The sequence below is a fragment of the Calliopsis andreniformis genome, chromosome 5 (genome assembly GCF_051401765.1).
Source record: "Calliopsis andreniformis isolate RMS-2024a chromosome 5, iyCalAndr_principal, whole genome shotgun sequence".
In the NCBI taxonomy this organism is placed as follows: Eukaryota; Metazoa; Arthropoda; class Insecta; order Hymenoptera; family Andrenidae; genus Calliopsis; species Calliopsis andreniformis.
Window position 1 is genome coordinate 10797738 of NC_135066.1, and position 23503 is coordinate 10821240.

The 23503-nt window shown below is 34.5% G+C and overlaps 3 protein-coding genes across 3 annotated transcripts; 2 read left to right on the top strand and 1 right to left on the bottom strand.

Annotated features, from left to right (window-relative positions):
- Positions 1 to 8860: 8860 nt before the first annotated feature.
- Positions 8861 to 20820, top strand: LOC143178995 (cytochrome P450 4c3). The gene is made up of 8 exons (XM_076377949.1): positions 8861 to 9463; positions 13395 to 13592; positions 15369 to 15554; positions 17927 to 17996; positions 18071 to 18197; positions 18284 to 18520; positions 18849 to 19011; positions 19097 to 20820. The coding sequence occupies exons 1-8, from the start codon at positions 9277 to 9279 to the stop codon at positions 19447 to 19449; spliced, it is 1521 nt and encodes a 506-aa protein (XP_076234064.1). The 5' UTR covers positions 8861 to 9276; the 3' UTR covers positions 19450 to 20820.
- Positions 15949 to 17688, bottom strand: LOC143178997 (uncharacterized). The gene is made up of 4 exons (XM_076377952.1): positions 17428 to 17688; positions 16690 to 16909; positions 16340 to 16430; positions 15949 to 16162 (listed from the first exon to the last, which is right to left on the bottom strand). Exons 1-4 carry the CDS (start codon positions 17686 to 17688, stop codon positions 15952 to 15954), a joined length of 783 nt encoding a protein of 260 aa, XP_076234067.1. The 3' UTR covers positions 15949 to 15951.
- A 285-nt stretch (positions 20821 to 21105) lies between the features above and the next one.
- On the top strand, positions 21106 to 22872 carry Efr (ER GDP-fucose transporter). The gene is made up of 5 exons (XM_076377950.1): positions 21106 to 21409; positions 21581 to 21797; positions 21875 to 22189; positions 22269 to 22420; positions 22515 to 22872. The coding sequence occupies exons 1-5, from the start codon at positions 21333 to 21335 to the stop codon at positions 22759 to 22761; spliced, it is 1008 nt and encodes a 335-aa protein (XP_076234065.1). The 5' UTR covers positions 21106 to 21332; the 3' UTR covers positions 22762 to 22872.
- Positions 22873 to 23503: the final 631 nt, after the last annotated feature.

Below are 23503 nucleotides of genomic sequence, written 5' to 3' on the forward strand. Positions count from 1 at the left end.
AATCAATTAGAGACTTTTGCATCGCCAATTTAATGAGTTGTGTATAATCGATAGCACGTAAGAACCAATGAGTTCTGGACAGCACGTAATCGATCAGACTATAATGCATTTGTGCAACACTCATCGTGATATAGCGAACGATCAAATGATTAATGAGAGTTGATTTCCCAACGCGTATTTCGCGTAGACAGATATTTCACCTTGTTGGACAGGTCGGCACGTGGCATTGCAGGATGTAAACATACGTAAAGAAATACGCAGTTGAAACAATATTTAAAAGGTAGGGCTTCGCGAATTGATTTGTTACGTAGAAATTCTGAGCAAAGTGATCGGTGCAATTTCTTGATCGATGCATCAGCGAATAATACCTAGTATTTTATGTTGATTCATAGTATTCATAGTATTTTAATGCTATGAGATCGTCACTGGATTCCTGAAATTTCTTTGCATTATTCTTGGACTTATTTCTTTTACTATAATTTAGGTTTGGGATATCTTCTTAGTTTTTCATATATTTATAGTAGAATCTCGATTAACCGGGGTTCAATTGAAGGGGTCATAATAATGATAATCGATAATATTATCGGTAATAGAAATACATGGTATCAGATAAGTTTGTAATGTGACTTTACAAGTTTTTTTATTTCAGCATCAATTTCAAGAAATGTCAATGCCAAGGCACTGATTTACATAGTGTCTTGCTTCTGCCTCGTATTCCCTGTAAAAATATTTTCCTGTCTCGTCGTTTAAGAAATAAAAAGAATTATTTCTTCTTTCGCGACGGTTCTGTGGACTTGTTTTCCTGAATTCGACACGTGCCAAAGCAGATAAGGTGCCCCACCTCGAACACCTTCTCGCTTTTAACACAGATCAACTGCTTACTGATATTGTGTTAGCAATTTATTAGCCCTCATCTATTTCTTGTGGTAATTTTTAATTGCCAAGTGCGTCAACTGCACAAAACAGAAATATTTATATTTATTTTGAATATAAAAAGTCAAGCATCAACCAAGTGCTGTGACATTAAAATTTCAGAAAATTCAAAAAGTGGAGTTAATCACTTTGGCCTCTGAACTACTCACTTATGCCTTTAATATACTACTTTTTACCATTGTATTTAATTTAACATTAAGGGATGTATTAAGTTGGGAAATGTGAGGGATAGACGAGGGTTAATTAACCCTCTATAACTCGTTTTCCAGGTAGCCTTCGTAAACATTTCTTCTTGCGTGTGAGTGAATATTCAAATTGCAATTTATGGATGTTTTATTCGCCCGTATCGTGAACGTGATCTACCCTAGCAGGATTCTCTAAAAGGGCTCATACGAGGCGGGACTACCTGACGAATTAGCAAGGATTGCAGGAATCTCCTATGTTCTTGGCAGACACCTAAAGACCTCAAGGACGACGGAGGGTTACACGTGCCGACCGTTTCAGGGCGACAACCCTCAATGTCTGAGACCCGAAAGAAATTCCAGTCCGTCCCTCCTTCGTCTCCTTTTAGATAAATCCATAGAGACGCCTCTTTCTTCTTCCTGTTCGCCCTCCTCTACCTTCCCAACTTTCTAGATTCGCTTAATATCCTGAGCTGGCTAGGATAATACCTTTCGAACGATTTATCTTTATTCTTGGTCCATCCTGGGACTTTACTTGCAGATATGCTATTAGAATTAATTGGATTGATATTTATTACATTTTCTGTATTATTTTGCTAGCACATTCACTGAAATATAAAGGCAATATTTTTTCATCTCGATTTCTTAATTATATTTAGCCTCCTTTTGGTCAGGACTTATACTTATGTGGAGGTCTTTAAGACAAAGAATGTAATTATGTAAACCTGTACATTCTGCAATATTTTTTCGTCATTCAATGCAATTTAGCAACTTCACTAAAAGAATTAGCTAATTTATTAATATTTAACGAACATTGATATATTTTTTAATAACTTGTACAAACATATCTCGTGTCCGAGTATATTGTATTACTATCGTACTTTTCACCTTTTTTTTGAGATACTAAGTTTTTTTTATTTTCTTGAAATTCTCTCTTAAATCTATCAATCCACTTAAATAACACCCACCGTAAGCTGTTAACACACATATAATACTCGATAAAACAACAGTTCAAAAGCTCGTAACGAATGTAGGTTTGTAAAACGAGCAGGCCAATACGCTTGACTCTAAAACAAATTGCGAAAATTGTTCGTGCGTACGTTGATCCGCGCGTTCTTCACCTGGAAGCTTATATTTAAGCGTCTTTAACGCGACTTTCTAAAATTAATTTTAACTCGTTGGAAAAGAAGCATTGCTCTGCTCTCTTCTTACACCCGCGATTCGTCACAAGCTCATCGTAAAGCTCGTGTAAGATATAAATAGTGGAAAACAGAGTAGCTACGGTGGCTTGCGAAAAATCTACTCGCGGATAAGATGTTAGATAAGAATGGTGATGACATAATTTCGGTATGCATCATCGATATTCGTCTCGGAACGCGTCGGCTTCTGGAGACCGCTTGCGTGGCAAATAGCGATGGGACCAAGTTTCGAATGTACTCGTGAACATCGATAGATAACTTTGTGATTACAAGGCAAAACGGTCTGCGTCACTTTTTCAAAAAAATTCGAGCTGAGGCCTTAACTGAGATCTAGAGTATAGAATAATTCATATTCTTATTGGAAAATTATATCTTTGACTTGAGAATCCAAGAAAAAAATTCGAAGGTATACTGCATTTCGTCACTTTTTAATTTTTAAATAATCAGTTTGAATTACGCTGTAGGCAGAATTGTCCAAAATCATTTGTATACCCTGCATTTGAGAATACTCGACTTATTTCGAGTTACGTGTACGTTGAACGGAGACCACTTTGAATATTTCTTGTGATCACTTGTGCAATAACGCGGAGCTACTTTCGTATTAAATTCCACCAAAGCACTTTTCGTAAATTTGAGGTATTCAGTATATCTATCAGTTTTATGATATCAGTTTAAAGTATAATTTATTTGCGTGTACCCGTAAAATATAGATCGATTATTTTATAACTGATGCTTTCGTTCCTCAAGGTACTCGCATACCTATAAAATGGAGCACGAGGTAAAAATAAATCGAAAAATGTAGAGTAGAGTTTTGAAATTTGAATTTGAAGATTTATCGAGGACATGAGTACTTGGTTATTAGTCGACTCAGCAGATTTAATTACGCATTACTACCCTGAACAATACCAAGACAAACACTGATAGTAAGCTCATTAGTGATTCTAACAATTTTCAAGTGAATCCATTAACTAACAATTTAATTTTCTATTTTCAGTTTGTAGTATTTTTCCGTAGTGTCTTTACAAGTAAACATTTTGAATAATAATGTGTAATATGTAACACATTTTCAATTTCAAATGTTACAATAATTGTTATTATTTCATTCTTCTCTTAAACTCAATTTCTTTAATCTTCATCTTCATATCGTTCATTTCCTGCAATAATTCGAATTTTTTAAAAATGTGACACAGGTCGTTTCGCCTTACAGGCAGAAATATTGCTTAGATAAAATTTCTAGCACGATTATTAACTAGTCGGATCTGCTTGCGATCCAGTTGGCCCCATCAGTAGTGGCAGACCAGTCTGGAGCAACAGAAACGAATTGGGGCCTCGTCCTTGTAAGTTCAGACACGTGAACGACGGATTGCAGGACCCACATTCGGTTCGTACGCCGTCTTTAATGAATGCAACCGTTCTGGGAATACATACGGCCTGAAGAAAGTGTCCCGAAATAAACAGCTCTGATTGAAACTCGCTTTCACGCTGTTCGAGGCAATTAGAGGGTCGATTACTCAAAATCGAGCGAAGAGTGTCGCAGTAAAATCTTTGCAAATTTTAAAATATTAAACTACGAAACTTCACCAACCTTCTTACTCACTTTTTCATTTTTCTTAGTGTAGATAGATAAATCAAATTTATTACACAGAATTTTACTTCAAAGATCTATAAAATTTGAGAACATTCACTATTTAAGAATAACTTACGAATCTTGCTAAAACTTAGCAAAATGCTTTCTTATCATACATAAGACAATTTCGACCCATTCTTGAAGGTGTAAAGTAATTCTTCGCAAAATTACAAAATAGTCTATCGATTTAACTTTTCCTTAATTGAATGATTTTTTGAAGCTTCTTTTACTGTTATTTTTGTGTTGATTAGCCTTACAACGTCATTTTAGGTGCGACAGCAGAAAACGAATAAGTAGGACATATATTAATGATTGCAAGGCACAGTGACCTATGCGACATGTTCAAAAAATTTGAGTTAAGGTCTTAAGTGGCATCTAGAATATAGCAAATTTTTAGCAAATGTTGCAATTCGATTGGCCCCTACTGTAGAATGAAAGAATATTAGATAAATTGTATCTCGAACGGTGGAAGAGAAATGTGTCGCGCGCGCGCAAACAGGTCCGCAGATCCAGAAGAGACAATCACCGCACCCAGGCCCATTTCGCAGATTCCTTGGTACGCGCGTGCATACGTTTGCCTCTCTCCTTTTCGAGAGACGAACGCGATCCACGTGCCTGACCTCGATCTTCCGCGAGCCGGCGAACAAGTGACCTTCCATTACATAATACCCCGTGTTTCCACGTGTAACGCGATCTAACCGGATCAGGAAAATCTCCGATTGATTTGGGCCTGGAAAAGATGGTCGGGGAAACGTGACGAGTTTCTGTGCATACGTGTTCGAAAAGCGCTGGGGATCAACTACATTTGCATATTTCTTGCCGACGGCGCCTCGGCCATTAGCTGGCGCGTTAGCTTGTGTCGTTGAGTCATGTGCTCGCCTTTTTACAATTAATCTATACTTAATTAGACACTGCAATTGAAGACGTATTTTTTTTTTAATTTAGGAAAATATTAAGTCACGTAGGAAAAGGATTTCACATGTTTCGATGATTTAATTTATGTAGCATGTTCCTTGTATTAAAAATTCTGATGTTTAATTTTAATTATGATTGAGATTATTTTCTTTTATCGATCTTTTATTCGTTTCGTCTACTCATGAAGAAAAATAGACTTTTCTCATTTTTACTTTTAAGTATTAAGTAGAATTAATGGGTCAGAAATAATTTTGTTTCTTAATTGAATCGGGAAGTCTAAGAACAGTAGAAATCTGAAAACCATATTTTGAGATATTTGATTCTAACATGTAGTTACATGCAATTTACATATAGTTTTGAGATTACGCGAAAATTGCTAATTTTGGAGTCGTACTGCTCTTTAACTCACCGATCCAATTTTTATCACCGAGTGTCATGTTATTCGTATACAAAATATGACAGTCTGATTTATCACGCGGCAAGTGTCGCACGTAAATTCCGATAAAGCTGCATCGAAAAAAGCCGATCGTCTGGCCAGTTGCCAGAACGTTGGTTTTACATAACTTGAACGTTGCTCGATCTCGATAATTATTGCGACAATCTGTCAAAGAGCTGAGAAGAATTATACCATGGGAATGACACTTCGGTTCACCGACTCTTTCACAGAGGCAAACCTTATCGCTTACCTAGCACGTGTCCTTTTTGTCATGATCATAAGTTCGACGAACCTGGTTCTATCCTTTGTTATAAGCATGTCAGTGACAGTGCGTTAGCATTGGAGAAACTGAATGCAAATGAAGCTGCAACAGCTGCATCTCTGAATGGCAAACTAGGCGCAGAATGGTTAATTTTTCTGTTAATGCTTGAAGGAAATGCGAATTATTGTCTTTTTGATGTTCAATGATTAAGGATGAATGTAATATTGATGGGACACCAGATCGTTCTCGTTTCTTCGATTAAATATGAAATCGTCGAAGGAAAAAGAGAAGAAAGAGAGAAAGAGCACGCGAGTGCATATCGATGCAATGTGCATTGACGTCTAGTAGAAGGACACTGTTCATTCAGATGCTAAAACGAGCTTCAGCACTGTCGAATGAATGCACTTTCGAGATTTGCAGCTGTTTACCTTCCATATATTATAAAATGCCTTTGTGGCCGATGTTAAGTATTCATTGTTGCAATATTTACATTCGTAGATGAAATTCGTTGAAATCTGAGTATTTTATTTAAAAAATTGCAAATCTATAAAGTTATTAACATCATATGCAGTATAATACATTTTAGAATTATATATCCTATATAAACTGTAATTTATAAGGCTTAACACTTTAATCAAAAATTCATTATATTATACATGTATCTATCTTTCATCAGTTTAATATACAGTTGAATGATAATTATCACTATTCAACATTCTTTTCAGGGTGTATTAATTTTAAAAACATTTAAGAAGTAATAAATCTTCGATTTCATCTCCAACATTATTCGTATCGGAGGCTCGAAAAAATTGGCGAAAAAAATTGACAGCCGACATATTCTCATTCCCCAATATCTATTCCTGGTTAATTGAAGATATAAAAACGTTGAACAGTAGCTGCTAATTTGAATACCAGAAGCCATCGATACGCAAAAGCAACGGTCCGCGAGGAAAGGAATTGCAAAAAATTGCAAACGTTAACTGTGCAAGGAACGCAATCGACTAACAGTCTCCATTAATTGTTCATTTTTTCTTTGTCGATTTTTCAGTAACTATCCAGCAAAATAATTAAGGTACTACTATGAGAAAATGAATTGTCATTTTCTTGAGTGTCATTCTAGTTCTTTCATATTTAACTTCAGAGTAGTTTATGATGCTATGAAACATTTTTTCGAGAATACTAAATTAGTTAACACGATTCAGTAAAAAATGAATTTAAGTACATGGAGAATTTTGTAGGAAATATTTACAATTAAGTTTCCAAAGAGTAGGTATTATTGCAGAGTGATTAGCTTTCACTGCGTTTACTTCCACATTAGTTTCACATTAGTTTCATTTATTTTCATATCTACCACGTTAACTAAAACTCTACCACATAAACTAGCATGCTGTTTATAAATGTAGATAATCCTTTAACAGATTTGATTGATGTGTAAAAATAAATTATCTTATCTCAATATAACATTCTTAATCAGAACCTAATTCAACGCCAATCTTTTTCGAGTTCTGAATCCATGAAATAATTTATGAACTTCAAACAGCGTCTCCATTTTATGCGGTACTGTATTGTTTTTCATCGTACTCAATTTTTCTGAATAATTCATGTCGTCGACTCAAAGTTACCTGAACATAGAACTTGAAGGATCCTTGAGCGTGCAAAATTGTCACCACTTCAACACGGCAAAAATCAAGGGAAACATTTCTCAGTACATAATGCACGTACATTCGTCAATTTCTCTGTGGTAATATTTAATATTCATGGAATTGTTCCATCGTCCACATAGCAAATTTGACCAGCATACGCTTGAATGTAAATTTCGTCCTTTTGCACATGAATGATTTTCCTTCTTCATTATATTCCTACTCTGTTTCGAAAATTTTCTTAATTTTATAATTTATTGTGATTTAATGAATTCGAAAATTTGAAAGAAAATTTAAAACAGTTGAATTCAATTTGTCATTTCGTTGAATTCAACAATATCGCTTCAGGTACGCATTTAAAAAAGTCCAAAGCGCACTTTAAGAAAGGGCAGTAGGAAAAAATCAGTTTTTGACTTCTCCAAATTAGAATACTTATTTAAATTTTACAACAGTATTTATTGGATATTTTGCTATATTTTTATTTTAAACTTTATGACACTTAAAGAATAATACCTCTGTAATAAAACAAAGCTTGATTTCACAAAAATTTGCAGAACTCTTTACCTAAATAAATATTCTACACCTAACTCCAAGCTAAGGTAAAACGATCTATGTCACATTTTCAAAACAATCGAGTCAAGGTCATAATTGAACTCTAGAGTATAGAATCTACGTTTTCAGAAAGCAGAAGGAGCGGTAAAAGTATCTTTTCGCTTGAAAATAAGAGTCTAAGAAAACATAACTCTACGAGCCAGTAAAAAACTTCAAATGCCAATATCTCAAAAACAGAAACATGGGACTTAGGTCATGTTGCTTTACAACCACAGAAATACTGTATCGTTGACCCAACCTGACTCAAATCCTTTTTCGTTATTTTTCAGGAGACCAGAAAATCATATAAATATCATATAAGAATTGATCGTCTGTTATTTGTCATTAACGTAATTCCCCTTTTTAACCTTAAGTATCACATTTATACTGACTTTCAATTCAACAAGTAGTATTTTCAGCAAGAGCAGCAATTTTATTGCTTACTTACTGTATACTATTAAATCTCCTTTACTGATAACTAGACTACGGATTCTTATGCAATTTCAAGTTTTCATAAACATGATTAAAGAAATGGAGCTTCAATACAAATTTCGTCGTGCATTTTGCATATTTTCGCAAATTTCGTGTATTCAATATTATCTTGCAAACTTTAATTCATAATAAATGCATAAACATCCACAGTCTACCTAAACCGAACTTAAACAAATTTCCATCACTCTAACAAAGCCAAGAGAAAGCAGTAAAATGTGCAAAATTTATATTTGAAAACAGTAACCTTGCCTTACTGCAACTCTCGTATCTACAATTAAAATCCCTAATTACCTTCTCCAACGAACCCCGACACCAGCATCGCTTTTGCACCATCTCCATTCATCACATCTCAATAAATACGCAAAAAGCAGAAGAAAGGCAATCGCTGGTACCTTGGCAACTGGCAGTACGGCACCGACAGCAGCATTTCCCGGCGGCTGTACGCCGCGTCCCCACGTGGTTGTCTCTATTGGTAGAGGAGTTAACCACTGGCCGTTGATGTAGTACACAGAGCATTCAGTAGTATATAAGGGCGACTGTTTCGGTTCGGGCACGCATAACCGAGGGAGTCATTCCATGACACGCGTTGCACGCGACCGACGGGGCTTCCTCCACTTCTTCGTCTCCGATTCGCCGCATCGCGATCGCCGCGGCGATCTCACTGACTTAGTCCGTCAAAGTGGACCTCGAGGGGTAGCTTGACCCTCCGTGATCCGCTGTAGCGAAACGCGTTCTGGGCCTTCGCTCCTCTGTCGTCGAATTATTCGAGTGAACGACACTGCTGGCTAACTGGATGACACGCACAGTTCCCGTGGAGACAGAGAGCGGAATTTGAGGCGGCCTGGACGGCTGAGGCTGGGGACACTTGTTCGACGAGCTGGAGAAGAGAATCGCCTGGTTTGATATAACTGAGAAGGTGATTGGGAGTTATTGGGAGAGACCTGTGTGAAGTATGACAAGATCGTTGGACTTCTGAGCAAGACGTCAGGAAGTATTGAAATGGCAGCGACCACGATCATCATGGGGGGATCCTGGATCACTCTGACCTTGTCTATGTGTCTGATGACGATTGTACTTCTGCTACTGGTGCGACGGGGGAAGTTTCTGTACGCCTTGAGGAAGGTGCCTCACCCTCCAGCTTTCCCTATCATTGGGAATGCTTATCAATTGTGCTGCAGCCCGGAAGGTAAGTGAATGAACTTGAGCGACGTCTTGGTTGGAGGATGTTGATATAGATATGTGATAGATTAAAAGGTTTGGAGTATTTTAGACTGTTTTGTTATTGAATATTACTATCTGTTGTAGTACTGTACTTGTAGTTATATAATTACTGAAAATTAAAATGTCAACGGTGAATATCAGTTGGTGGAAAAAAGAAATAAATTGCAGAGATTAAGAGCGTATAATTGAATACAGACGCAACAGAAGTATCAAAATATTGTTTACTCTGTAGCAATGAATGTGGAATATCGGATACTCAATCGTGACTGTTGAAAATATTAATTATTATTTTTATTGATTTTGGTCTTATTAATTACTGTGCCATTCAGTATTCGTTGTTATTTTAAGAGAATTATATTATGAATGGCAAATATGTGTTCCTATTTTTGCTTTCGGAATTTGGAAGGATTCTACAATTTATTGTCATTTTCGTATATATTATATTAATAATTAATATTTAAATTTTGTGATATTTATAAATAAGAAAAATATGAATAGCTTTTTATTATATGGTGAACGTTATTGGTATTGAAATACATATGCCATTATGACAATTTAAGATAATTCATGCAAAGAGGTTCTGGAAAAATTGAGTTTGTTTTTCGTCTAGACATTCGTAGAAAAAGCTAAAGTAAAACCAGTTTGGTTGACGTAGTCTTAATAATTAATGACGAAGGAATATTTGATGACCAGGCTGAATGCACCTATTGCAATTCACTGGATATAGAAACTTCACTAGATTTGATGTTCTTATAAATGAAAATGAATGAAATCAATGGATCAATTAATGAATTCAATTAATGAAAAATCAATCCATCTTTAATTCTTCGAATCCATTTACCTAGATACATGTTAACAAAATAAGAAAAATCTTGGCCACATTTTTTGCAATTAAGTTTATTTGAAAAAAATTCAACGAGCCTATGTAAAACTCAGTGCTTTTCAAATGTTTCAATTTTTCACTGAAATCTACAGGTGAGGTCGTATTCCATCGCTTCCATTCAAAAAAATTTCTCGAAAAATATACCACGTATAGACGAGATATCGGTTAAGAAATATTCCCGCGCGTAACCCTGGTATTCGCGTGTCATTATTCTCAAATTGGCACGAGATAGCGATAACCTCGGGAGACTGAAAAAAAATTTGGAGGAGGTGCATCACTATATCGAGCACGAGCGGGCTATTTTGTGCAACAGACCCCAAAGTGTAGGCAAATAAGGAGTACCAGTGAAAGTTAGATTACGTGACTCGATATGCCTATGCAGTTCTGCACTCGACAGGATGCCGACATGTCCATTGACTTTAGAGTACCTTTACGCAGCTAAATTTTACCAAAAACCTCAGAATTCTCCGTACGAAATGATCTGAAAAAAGTATGCGCCTTTTTCAAACACAAATTTCGGAAAATACTTTTCTTCCACGTGTTCACTTGACCACGTGTAGTATATAGATATTGTTTGTTTAATTTTATCGTGACAGGCACGACCAGTAATTTATTTAATGAGGTTCCCCGCGAAGATGGGCACGGTCGACGATATCAGAGATAAAGTCTGCCACTTCGCCAGCGATTTCAGTCGTTCCGAATATCAAAGGCGAATGAATTCGCGCGAGTGCACGCGCGAAAGAATCGAGGGAGGGAAGACGTGGCTGAAGATAATCGTCAGCCTCTCAGTTGTAACAAGACTAAGAAAGAAGCGGGTCGAGGTCGTTCGCGGCCTGAATAACTCGATGGTAGCTTGCAGTTGTATGCAATTATATATGACTGTAAAAAATGGAGGGTTTCTGGCCTTCATGGACCAGAAAAAGATATAAAAAAAAAAAATTAGTGATCCCTAACTTCTGGTTGCTTCAAGCATGGCTTGGATTCGCACGTGTCGGTGACCTAGTCTGGCATTACTGGATGGGATCCACGATTAGATAATGTCAGATGAAATGGTATCTTCTCAACTATTACCAAAATTTGCAATAGTTGTGTAGTGAATCATGTGAGAAATTCATTGAATTTTTCTAATGAAATTTAAGAAAAATATTACATCTTTTAAGATTAAGTACTTTGATAAAATACAGTTTATAAATTTGTTTATAAATTCAGTTTATAAATTCTACTTTTTTCAATTTATTATTTAAACCACTTTCATAGTTTATTATTAGCACAAATGTTACCCTGAATTCAAGTGGCGACTGGAAAGCACCTCATAAAAGCAAGTTTAATGCCGCTTCATCGAGTAGCAACCACTATTCGAAGGTCGCCCAGACTGTCATTGCACTCGAAGGTCTGCAACATTACATTCGTTCTTTTCATCCAGGCTTCTTTACTCGATGTCCTCGAGTTGTAAACGTGTACGTTGTCATTTTTACCAGTCAATGTCCGGTCAGTGTACAGCCACTCTTCTTTTACTAGAATTGCAGCGCAGCTCACTCCCTTTTCTCTCTTCTACAAAATATCCTCGTCAGTTGCTTTTGGCCCTAGGACATTCCTCAAGCCTCATTTTCTGTGATTTAATATCTTCCAAGATTTATTTTCAATTTAAAGGCATCCATTGAATCCAAGTTTGTCAAGACATTTATTTATTACTTAAATTATGCCGTATTTTTAATACAACATATTTACATGTAATAAAAGTATTTTTTAATTCATGTTTGGAAGCTCTTGAACTTCTTCGTTTCTTGGTGAGGAAATCGTCTCAATCCTCAATGAGAAATTCGCGTCGTTGAGAAGATAAAAGGGACCTAGAGACACGGTAATAACGATGATTGGCCGCAACGATAACTGCAAAAGGCCTACTTCTGCGCGGTGTCTCGGGTCGACGAACTTGAAGAATCATACTTGGGACATTGAAGGTGTTTATCGAAGCGCACGCGTCCAATACGAATTGTTCTGTACGAACAGAATGCCTCTTGCAAAATTCTCTGAGAATTCTTTTTTTCTGATTCACAATATCCGCAATTCGCTTCTTGCTTCTCCCATTTATTGACGTGTCTCTGTTATCTTACGTGTCTGACGTGTAGGTATTTAAATTAATGTTCATAAGAATTATTGCAATTGGTTGATTTTCGTGAGAAATTTTGAATTTCTGTAATTTTGAATTTCTTTAATTTGTCTCGTTTTTCTTAGAAGACTGTGATCTTCATAAGACTCTGGAAATAAAGTTTTACGAGAAGATAATACGATAACGTAATACTGTGTGCAGGAATCTACAGTAGCCTAACAATGACGGCTCTAAGAACATTATTTCTGCCAATTCAATGAGGTCGCTGACCGTCTGCAGAAACTAGAGAATTCACTTAGCCACGGGACAGCAACTGGGATCGTATCTTCGCGATACTCACGATCGTTATCTTCTGGGAATACTTCCTTTTGAATACCCATATCTCTAAGTGCGTCAAAGACTTATTATACTGATTATTAGATAATCAGACAGATTCTCTTATGCGCCTAATGTCTTTGCAATTTTCATTGTTGAATTGGAATTTAGTTTCCTTCTAATCTAGCACGCGGAATTTCAAGAATTTACTCATTTAATTAACTCTTAGTTTCATAGAGAAATTTTCCAAACTTTTTAGCAGGTCTTATGCAAACCATAGAACAGCGTATCAGTGCTTCAATATATTTTCAAGTATTTATATTAATTCTATTACAAATAAAGTACACCCTACAAGACATTATTTGTACATAGACTGCAGATTTGTATGCAACTTGTGAAAAACTGACAATATGCAATATAATAAATATCTGTAGTCAGATGACAAAACCTGATGAGTCAAGATTTTCTAATTATTTCTAACTATTTCGTTAGATGTGTCTATGAAGACGTAAATCTGCATAAAAATCCGCAGTTTACTTATGATATTACTGTTTATCATATCTACAGAACAGTACTGTTCACACATTGCAGAGGCCTTCAAGAAGATGATCAAATGGGCCAAGAACCTCGGGGACATGTACCTGATCTGGGTGGGCATGCGTCCATTCATCTTCCTTTACAAGGCGGAAGCGATCCAGCCGTTGCTGAGCAGCAGCATCCACATTGACAAGAGCCTGGAGTACGAGTACCTGCAACCTTGGCTTGGCACCGGTCTGGTGACTAGCACTGGTGAGTCCATTATCGGAGTTGCAATTTGTTACCTCATTAATTATAACAGTCACGGCGTAGTCATCTCAAGGAAGAGCTTACTTGAAATTTACGACATTCCTTGTCGGTTTCCCTCCGATTTCCCAGCATCGATTTCCACGGATGCAACTGGAATGACCAACTGCTTCCCATAGGCTGCATTGCATATAAATCCCATTGCATCCGCGCCTCGACGCCACGCGTTTGCTTAAAATTCGCGGAGCTATTTATACGTCGAACTGAATCCGCGGAGTAGGAAAGGACTAAATTTAAACGAATAGATGGACAGGAATAGGGGTAGGAAAGAGATTGAAGGAAGCTAGGTCGAATCGATTCGATCTACTCGACCAAGCTATCCATCTCTGGAGATTATTTTTAACCGTGGCACGCGGAGATTTTTTCGGCTGGAATTTCGGCAGAACGCCAGCAACCGGTTGCAAAAATCTGTATGACGAACGAGCTTGGTCTCAGGTGTCGCCGTAACGGTGGAATATCGAATCGTCTCTTATATCCCACAACGCCTCGAGCGATCCATGCTGCTATGTGGTTACTAACGTGGCGGTTTAATAAATCGTATGACTGGTGAAATGCATGAGTGACAGAAAGGAAACGTAAAGTATATTGATACCTTCGTTCGAGTACCATGTGTCATTATTTTAAACAAAATTTGGGTTTTGAGTTTTCGAGTGTTCTTGCGTCTACTTTTAATTCTGCATCGAATTTTAATGAAAAAAATAAAGGACAGCTATTGACAGACTTACTGTGCAATTAACTGAAACTACGTATCAAACTTAAGTGTTTTTAGTATTTAATAATTAATGGATGGCTATTAATAAGTAGTTACCTGCATTTACTGTGCTATTAGCAGTCGTAGATAACGTCATAAAAGCTCGTTTTAAAGATATTTAAGGTAATTATATGAAAAATAAGGTTGTACTGAAATAATCAGTTTCTTTTCTTTACTGTAAGATTGTATCCTTGTCAGATCTACATAGTATAGTAAGACCTAGGTAGTAGGATTAGAATGAAGGTATCGTTATTCCTGTTACAGTCTCTATTGTAACATGAAATTATTTAGAATAGAAGAGTTTGTTTGTATTGTCACTCACAATTTTTAATAAAACAAAAGTAGGACCAAATAGGACAAGCATGAAGTAAATAATGAACCTATACCGAGAAAAGACTGTACAGTTGGCGTTCGTTTCAACATCGAATTGTTTCATAAATGCGCAAATACGAATGCAAATGAATCTGTTATCTACAGACGCATAACATTGTAGCGATCACTTGGTTAATGTATTGGGAGATTGTTTGTCGTGGTAGTGATTAAAATACAAAACAAGTGACGTATAAAAGAAAGTTTAAAATTGATTTTTGCATATGTGCTGGTGATTATGAAAGGGATCTAAAAGTCAAGAATTTAAAAAAGTTTCAATTATCACATATTCGTTGATATAGATTTATACTGCAAAATAAATGATGAATTCAATTTTTGTTAAAGTATTGACTTACGTCACTTTCATAATTACTAATTAATAACTTCTACAATAGATATTTTACTTTATATCAATAAGATTTATTTATTCTGAGATATCTCCACATTTTGTATAACAAATATTTAATAATTTTGTTTTGTAAAATTCGTGTGTTTTTTCATTTTACTTATTTTTTAAACTTTCTTTTGTTGGCCACTGTACATTATCAACATTGAAAAATAAAGAATTTGTAATAAGAGAGAGGGTTTATCGCCTGTTGCAGGTGAGAAGTGGCATTTCCGACGGAAGCTACTCACACCGACGTTCCACAGTGGACTTTTGGAAGTGTATCTGAAGACGGCGATCAGAGAAACAAATATATTGATTTCTTGCCTCGGAAAGGAAGTCGGGAAACACTCGTTCGATATTGTTCCTTATGCAAAACGAGCGACATTGGATATAATATGCGGTAAGATAACATAATGATAAATTGTCATGTAGCTTAATGTGAACAGTGATCACTTTTAAAACAAGATGCTAATTAAGCCGTCAATTTTTTCTATACTTTAGTTTATGAAGCTGTTAGAATTCACAGGTTTTGATAGATATACATGACATTTGAAATGAAAATAGGAAGGTGTAGTAAACCCTCATAATGAGTTCATTAGTAGAGACCATTTATGAACATATTAATGAGCGAAAAATCTCATTCATTAAAAATTCCAAAGAACCAATACTTTTAATCACAATAACCATCGTACATGCAATACAACAGAGAACGGGTTCACAATAAACGATAAAAAATTTTGAGTTTCAAAATTACAAAGATCAACACTGGTAATCTCGAATCGTTTTATTTTCGGTAATCAACTGTGTCGTGCTCTTTTCGATTTGGCTCTCGAGCTATTTCTGGGACTTAAATCGACCATAATGATAGTTCTGTTAGAGTTCGAAGACCTCGGGGAATATTGCTTCCTCTTCGTTATTCTTTTCCTTTTTATCCTACGATCGCTTTTGCCTTGAAGAAACGAATCGTGATCTAAATTCGATCCTTTTTTTGTTTGCCTCATATGACATCTGCAATAAAGGCAACTTTTTAGAAAAAATCTTCTATAAGACTTCGAAATCTTTCAAAAAATGATTTCACATTCTCCATCTTTTTTTCATACAAAAATGGTCCCCTTTCAATTATAATTATTCTTCTCTGTATACTAGTTATAGCTTCTACAAAACTTGCAATCATGCATTCGTTACCTTGATTTGCCTTTGTCAGTCCTTCGTCTTTTTGACATTTTTACTCTTCGTTTCTTCTTTGGTCTTGATAATTCGATTATGCGTTGAGTAGCTGTGAAAGATATGTCTGCTAATTATTCTACCATTTTAATATTTAATATTTACAATTTCATTATTATTCAGTGATATAGAATGGTATGTTACTGGCTTAAATGACACTTGAAAAAAATAATTTTCTATATTTTGTAATTCATTTCAATTATTGACTAATGCAATTAGCAAAGTATACAGTCTCAAAAATATTGAATCGAGTTTTTGAATTCGAAATGTGGAATTGACAATATTTGAATTTGTAAGAGCATAATACAAACCGACTGCTGTGAGAGCGCTACGTGAGACATATCCAATAGGCTTAGAGGGTTGCTGATAGATCATCCGTGGCCTCGAAAGCTCAATGATACGCGGTGTGGCTTTCGGAATCTGCGATGCAATTGAACGTGGTTGCCACTTCATCTCTGCTTCTCGTAGACGTGGTTGTGCCAACTGATTAGTACGTTCGGTTATTTCATAAAGTAAAGCTGATGCTCTTACCTAATATAAAGTGGTTCAATATTAATTAAGTCGTCCTCATTAAATTCAATGCTAAACGATTTTACGGATATCTAACATTAATGCAGTTGTTAGAATAAAAATATACAGACTGATTCGGAATTATTAATTTAATAATATTAAAGTTTAACTATAGCAGAAATAAAGAATAGCAAGCGACTTTCCAAGGAACAAGTGCATGGTGGGTTGCTCATTAGTAGGCGTCCACGCATGAACTTTTAAAATACTATTCCTGAATTGGAAATACATTCAACACACAATAAAATATTATTACAGCATCCCTAGCTCGTCATCTCATATTTGAAATGAAAATTTTCAAATTAAATAAAATATGTTATAGTTATATAGTGAGATTTAATTTTAGATGAACTGAGCTTCACTATGGTATCACTCTATATATATATATATTATATAAATTATTTAATGAGAACGTTTTAATATTACTATCAATTGCTAATATTTCAAATTTTGCTGTATTAGATAATGTGTATCGTTCGTACGTTGCTTGACTCCAAAATTATGTTTCTGTAATTTTTGTTCACTTTTGAATTTGTAACTTTCGAGGTGGCGTTTAATGATCTCCGTTTGAGTGGTTGTTTCGAAGAATTGGTTTGATTTTGAGGCGATGTAGGTTCGGTCAGCGTTATTTTTTCCTTCTGCGGGCTTTCCAGTGGCGTCAGACGTTCTTTACTTGAAATTTCACCGAGATAATTCAACGACTCGTCCGATCCCCAATATCGAGTGAGCAATAAAGCAGCCATTTATCGTTATACTAAATTAACACCTATATAATTTTCCAAACTCGCGAGAGAAACAATTTTTTCTTTTTAGTTTTTGGTTATTTTAAGTGACTTTAGCCATTGTGCAGGAATTTTTTGAAATTAGCCAAACATTGAAGAATCGTGAATTTCCAGCGCCTTCTTAAACTGCACTCGGTTGTAATTTGTAATTTTATATAAATTAAGGAGTACTGACACCTTTCTGTGTTCAATGTTTCAGATAGTTCCATGGGGTATAGCATTAATGCGCAAACGAATTTTGAGAATGAATACGTGCAGGCTGTGAATACGTAAGTTTTATTCAAAATCCATTTATTAAAGAGTGTCAATAAAATCAATATAAATATTGTATCCTCTTTGTCAGATTGGCTTCTATATCGCAAAGAAGATTCCTGAACGTGTGGATGTCCTTTGACCCTATCTTCAAGCTAACTACTTGGGGCAAACAACACGACCACGCCTTACGTGTTACTCATGGATTCGTTAATAGAGTAAATATCTTGCATTTTTTTTTAATTCAGTTCGAACAATTCCGAGGAAATAATACAGATTCAGTAATTGCTGTTTTTATCATTAGATAATCGCACAGAGGAAAGCCGAATGGAAAGCCAAAAAAGATGGAAACTTCTGCGAACGATCCAACAAACACCAAGCTTTGTTGGATTTGCTGTTAGAACTGTCTGAGGATGGCAAAGTCCTCACTGACGACGATATCCGGGACGAAGTGAACACGTTCATGTTTGCAGGCCACGATACCACTGCAACCAGCGTGTCCTGGATCCTTTATGCATTGGGACGACATCCTCAGTATCAGGTACTGTTCCAAAAAATGTGTATTACATTTTTCACATGACAGAAAATTTTCAAATTCTTGCTAACTAATCACCTGTAAAGAAGCCATATTAAATGTGTACATAATTCTTTTCTCGAAACCCTTCACCTTCTCCACCTAAAATATGGTCTTACAGAAGACATAGTTTGAAGAATAATGTATGAAGAGTAGTTTAAAATTATATACTGAATTTGAATATACTTTATGTCTGAGTAGAATAGGGACTACAGTGAAAATTTGTTTCAATTATTTTTACTAACTAAAGTAAAAAGATACATCAGATCTGATACAAGAATATTTTTCATTACAGGAAAAAATTCTTGAAGAGTATTATGAGGTAGCAAGAACGAAGGAACTATCACTGGATATATTAAGCAAATTAACTTGGCTGGATGCATGTATAAAGGAATCCTGGAGGGTATATCCAGTGGTACCACTCATCGCAAGGCAGATTTATAATCCAATTATTATATGCAAGTATCATATGCAAAATAACTCTACACGTTACGGATAAATCCTCTTATAACGAAGTGTTTTAAATTTTAAACTTGGTTTTAGTGGGACACGATATTCCAGTGGGGTCAACAGTCATCATTAATTCATTTGTTCTTCATCGAGATCCTCGATACTTCCCTGAACCAGATATTTATCGACCAGAACGGTTTCTTCCCAATGGGCCAAAGTATCCTTCTTACGCCTTCGTACCTTTCAGCGCAGGTTCGCGAAATTGCATTGGATGGAAATATGCTACAATGATAATGAAAGTTGTAATTCTTGAGATGTTGAAAAACTTCCATGTGGAAGCTATAGATTCTGAAGATCAGCTTCGTTTTATTAGTGAATTAGTATTACACAATGCCGATGGACTTCGATTAAAAATTACCCCACGAACGCAGGAAGCTTACTCATAATCTTTTCGGAGCAATACTTAAATTCAATCAAATTGAAGTGAAAAATGATTTCTTGAACAGAATTGCAGAATAATTCGAATATATCATCTATTAATAATATTAAAACTAGTATTACGGTTTGAATTTGGCAAGAACGCTTGCAGCGCCACACTGCGTGTATGTGTGTGTGTGTGTGTGTGTACCGCATTGTTCGCCATGAAAGTTCCTATTATGTTAAGCGTTCGAATTAACAAGTTATTACGTTTTATATTTCTTCTTTTATGATAGGCAAAGATATTTTAATTTGTTCTTATAACTTCACGCGTGTACTATCAATAGATTTAAATATTGCAGACAAACCAAATAAGTTACACTCTCTGCCGTTATTTTGACAAATTAGTTTGTGATACCTAAATGTTGAAAGAAAAAGGCTAATTTTTTCTGTCAAAGAAGTCAGAGAAATCGTATTTGTGATAACAATGATGATATTCATTTAACACATCGTTCACGTTTATTGTCTGTATATACATATTTAAGGTGAAACAATTACTTAAGAAAAGTAGAGACTAAAAAAATAGGAGGATTAAGCAAAATATTTTTATGATTATCTGTAGAATTATGTGTTTTTATTTAATTATGAGTTTCGTTTTAATGCTATATAATCTTCTTTTATCGCTCGTCATTTTTTTTAAATCGTATGCTTTGTGTCATTTCAAAGATTAAGAAATACGGTAATATGTAAGATTCATTTTATTATAGCTTCGTATGTTTCAACACTTTTTTAATCTTACATATACTACAAGCTTGTATGTTGTACAATTTCAGATTTGTTTCAATTTTTTTTCGTGTGTATGTTCATTTGTTAATTGTTTCGTATTAATTTTTACTAAGTAATTGTAAAATTCTGTATGGAGTACTTTTTATAATACTTTACATTTTTAACCCTGGAACGACCCCCTGGGGTCACCAGCGTGGCGACACCATAAAATTTTAAACTTGAAAATACCTTTTTAGCATACACTTCGAGGCAATTAAAAAATTTGTTTCTGTAAACAAGAATCAGGCCGCGCAACTATCTTTTTTAAAGATGTCCAAAGAAGAATGCAAAAAGAATTTTTCAAATAATAAATATTAAGGTATTTGGGTGGCCCGCAATCCCACAGTGATACTTAATTATACCGAAAAAAGGGTGTCGTTCTAGGGTTAATGTAGAAGAACTAAAGTATAATTGCAATATTGTGATATTCTATAACATCTCTAGTTTGTAAGATGTGTAAATACAATATATGATAGTGTTATTTGTATTAATAAAATATTGGACAATTAATAATATCAAAAAAATTATATCGAAAAGATGTTTTCAAATAAAATATATAAATTCTATTTTTTGAATTTTTTAAAATTTTAGTGCCAAAGCATTTAATTGATGCCTAACTTATATTTAAAATAAATATAAATATTTTTTGTTTCGTGGACTATATACGAGTAGCTTATATATAATTAAAAATTAATATGTTTAATTTTAAAAAGCAATTTTTTGAACTGTGGACAGTAGTCAAAATTTCGTGCCAGTCATTTGTTCATTATATAATACGTTGTATACTTTATCTCATATCATAGTTATGAGAGTATTAGTGAAGATTTATATATAGCTAAATATGATTGAATAAAGTCTTTCAAGTATCCTATACGTTATTCTTTGCTGTCTGCGTGTGAGTGAAAAAATGTGACGTTTACGTGATATAATACATTACCGTGCAATGTTAACTGACTGATAATTTCCCGTAATCGTTGGCTAACGTGCTTCACATGATTTGAAAACAGAAGCGAGGACGAGTACGTGGAAGGCACACTGTTGCCTTGTAAGTTTAGGTTAACTTTGTGACATTCAACAAATAGTAATTATGCGGGCAGCAATTGCAATCCTCTTCGTCTTTCTCGGCTGCTGCAGTAACGTCGTTTTCTTGGAACTTCTTGTTAAGTAAATATCCAATATTTCTTTTATAACTTCGATCGTTTTCGTCTAGCCTATCGCTGTCAAACTCATAAAAGAAGTGGATCATATTAGTTAAAATAACGAAAATGATTATACTTCCAATATAGTATCATTTATTACGATTTTCCTTGGCTAATATAATTTTTTTTCTTACAGAGAAGATCCAGGCAGTGGAAATCTTATTACATTCTCACAGTTTCTTTTTATATCAATAGAAGGTTTTTTATTCACTTCAAAATGTGGAACCGTGAAGCCAAGTATAGGGATCAAAGATTACCTTGTATTAGTAACAATGTTTTTCATTGCAAATGTTTGCAATAATTATGCATTTGATTTTAATATACCTATGCCGCTGCATATGATATTCAGAGCTGTGAGTATTCGAGATTAAAATGAATTTTTATTTTAATTCCTAAAATCCTTGTAAAATGATTACTTGTATTGTTTTAGGGTTCTCTGATAGCTAACATGGTTATGGGTGTTATTATTTTAAAAAAGAAATATGTGCTTAGTAAATATTTATCAGTATTGATGATTACTTTTGGAATTGCTATTTGTACAATTGTTAGTGGCAAAGAAATCAAATCTTTGCAACCCAAAAATGTTGAGCAAGTTCCTACTACTCCGTGGGATGATTTCTTTTGGTGGACTTTGGGAATATCATTGTTAACAATTGCGTTATTTGTTTCTGCAAGGATGGGTATTTATCAAGAGGTGTTATATAAGAAGTATGGAAAAAATGCAAGAGAAGCACTATATTATACAGTACGTACTCATTTGTGTCAGTACATTGTACATGTATTCATGAAATAATGCTGTACGTAATATACAACCTTTCTTACAGCATTTGTTGCCTTTACCATTCTTTTTAACACTGGCACCTAATATTTGGGAGCATTTCAAGTATGCACTCGCATCTGAGTCATTCCATGTTCCAGTGATCAATTTAAGTGTCCCAATATTAGTTTTATATCTGATAGGAAACATTCTTACGCAGTATCCTTTTATCAATATTCAAGTATTTAATTAATTTATAAGATGAACGAAATTTTAATATTTATGTATGATTTATCCTTAACAACAATTTCAGATACATGTGCATTAGTTCCGTTTTCGTACTGACATCAGAATGCACGTCTCTCACAGTAACGTTGGTAATAACGTTACGAAAATTCTTATCTTTACTTTTCTCTATAGCGTACTTTAAGAATCCATTTACAATTTATCATTGGATCGGTACGCTCCTAGTCTTTACAGGAACAGTGATATTCACGGAAGTAATACCAAAGATTAGAGAAAGCTTACGGCCTATGGAAAAGACAAAGAAGAAAGAGTAATAATTGTCTTGATACAAACTGACCAAGCTGTTACACGATTTGAACAATTAAATGTGAAATTATTGTCATTAATAAAAAAACATTTTACGAATAAAATCTATTGAATCTCGATGAAAATTGCAGTACAATGGCATAATTTTTATTAAAGAATTCAATCATTTATTACTTTTCCATTAAATGAAAAAAATAAGTAAATCGATTTAATCTAAAGATTTATGCCATTGTATTTTATTGTGTGATTTTGTGTATTCTAATATAAATTTTGTTCGTTAATCTTCTTTATTTATTAACGTATAAAATTAAATAAGTAAGTAGTAAGTAGAAGGAGAACTTAAATTTTTATTTTAATACTGTTAGTAAATTTAAATAATTATAAGTAAGATATTTTACATTTAAATTTTTCGTTTCTAATATGTAAATTCAAACAGAAGCATTAATTCATTGATTTTGCCAGTAGATGGCTATGGAATTTTTAACCAAGTCATGAAAATTAATGAGACATGATAGTTCTACTCTTATTAGTCTATGGTACAAGTTTTGAAGTGTAATATCTATTCAATTCTGTAATTCGAATCCGTGTTAAATAATTATTTACAATAGATTTAAACAAGAAGAAGTGAAATATTTATTTTTTACATTATAAGTTATTCAAGTTAGTTTGATATTACTATATGAAAAATTGATTTGACCATCTTTGGTGGCACCTCTAAAAGCGCCCCCAATAGTCAGATTTTTGCACCAC

Coding starts and splice junctions, on each gene's coding strand:
- LOC143178997 (XM_076377952.1), bottom strand. CDS start 17,688: ATGGCTGCTTTATTGCTCACTCGATATTGGGGATCGGACGAGTCGTTG. Junction 16,910..17,427: donor TAATTTTGGAGTCAAGCAAC/GTACGAACGATA, acceptor ACTTTATATTAG/GTAAGAGCATCAGCTTTACT. Junction 16,163..16,339: donor ACTGACAAAGGCAAATCAAG/GTAACGAATGCA, acceptor CCTTTATTGCAG/ATGTCATATGAGGCAAACAA.
- Efr (XM_076377950.1), top strand. CDS start 21,333: ATGCGGGCAGCAATTGCAATCCTCTTCGTCTTTCTCGGCTGCTGCAGT. Junction 22,190..22,268: donor GAGAAGCACTATATTATACA/GTACGTACTCAT, acceptor CCTTTCTTACAG/CATTTGTTGCCTTTACCATT. Junction 22,421..22,514: donor ATAGGAAACATTCTTACGCA/GTATCCTTTTAT, acceptor CAACAATTTCAG/ATACATGTGCATTAGTTCCG.
- LOC143178995 (XM_076377949.1), top strand. CDS start 9,277: ATGGCAGCGACCACGATCATCATGGGGGGATCCTGGATCACTCTGACC. Junction 13,593..15,368: donor CGGTCTGGTGACTAGCACTG/GTGAGTCCATTA, acceptor CGCCTGTTGCAG/GTGAGAAGTGGCATTTCCGA. Junction 15,555..17,926: donor GACATTGGATATAATATGCG/GTAAGATAACAT, acceptor TCAATGTTTCAG/ATAGTTCCATGGGGTATAGC.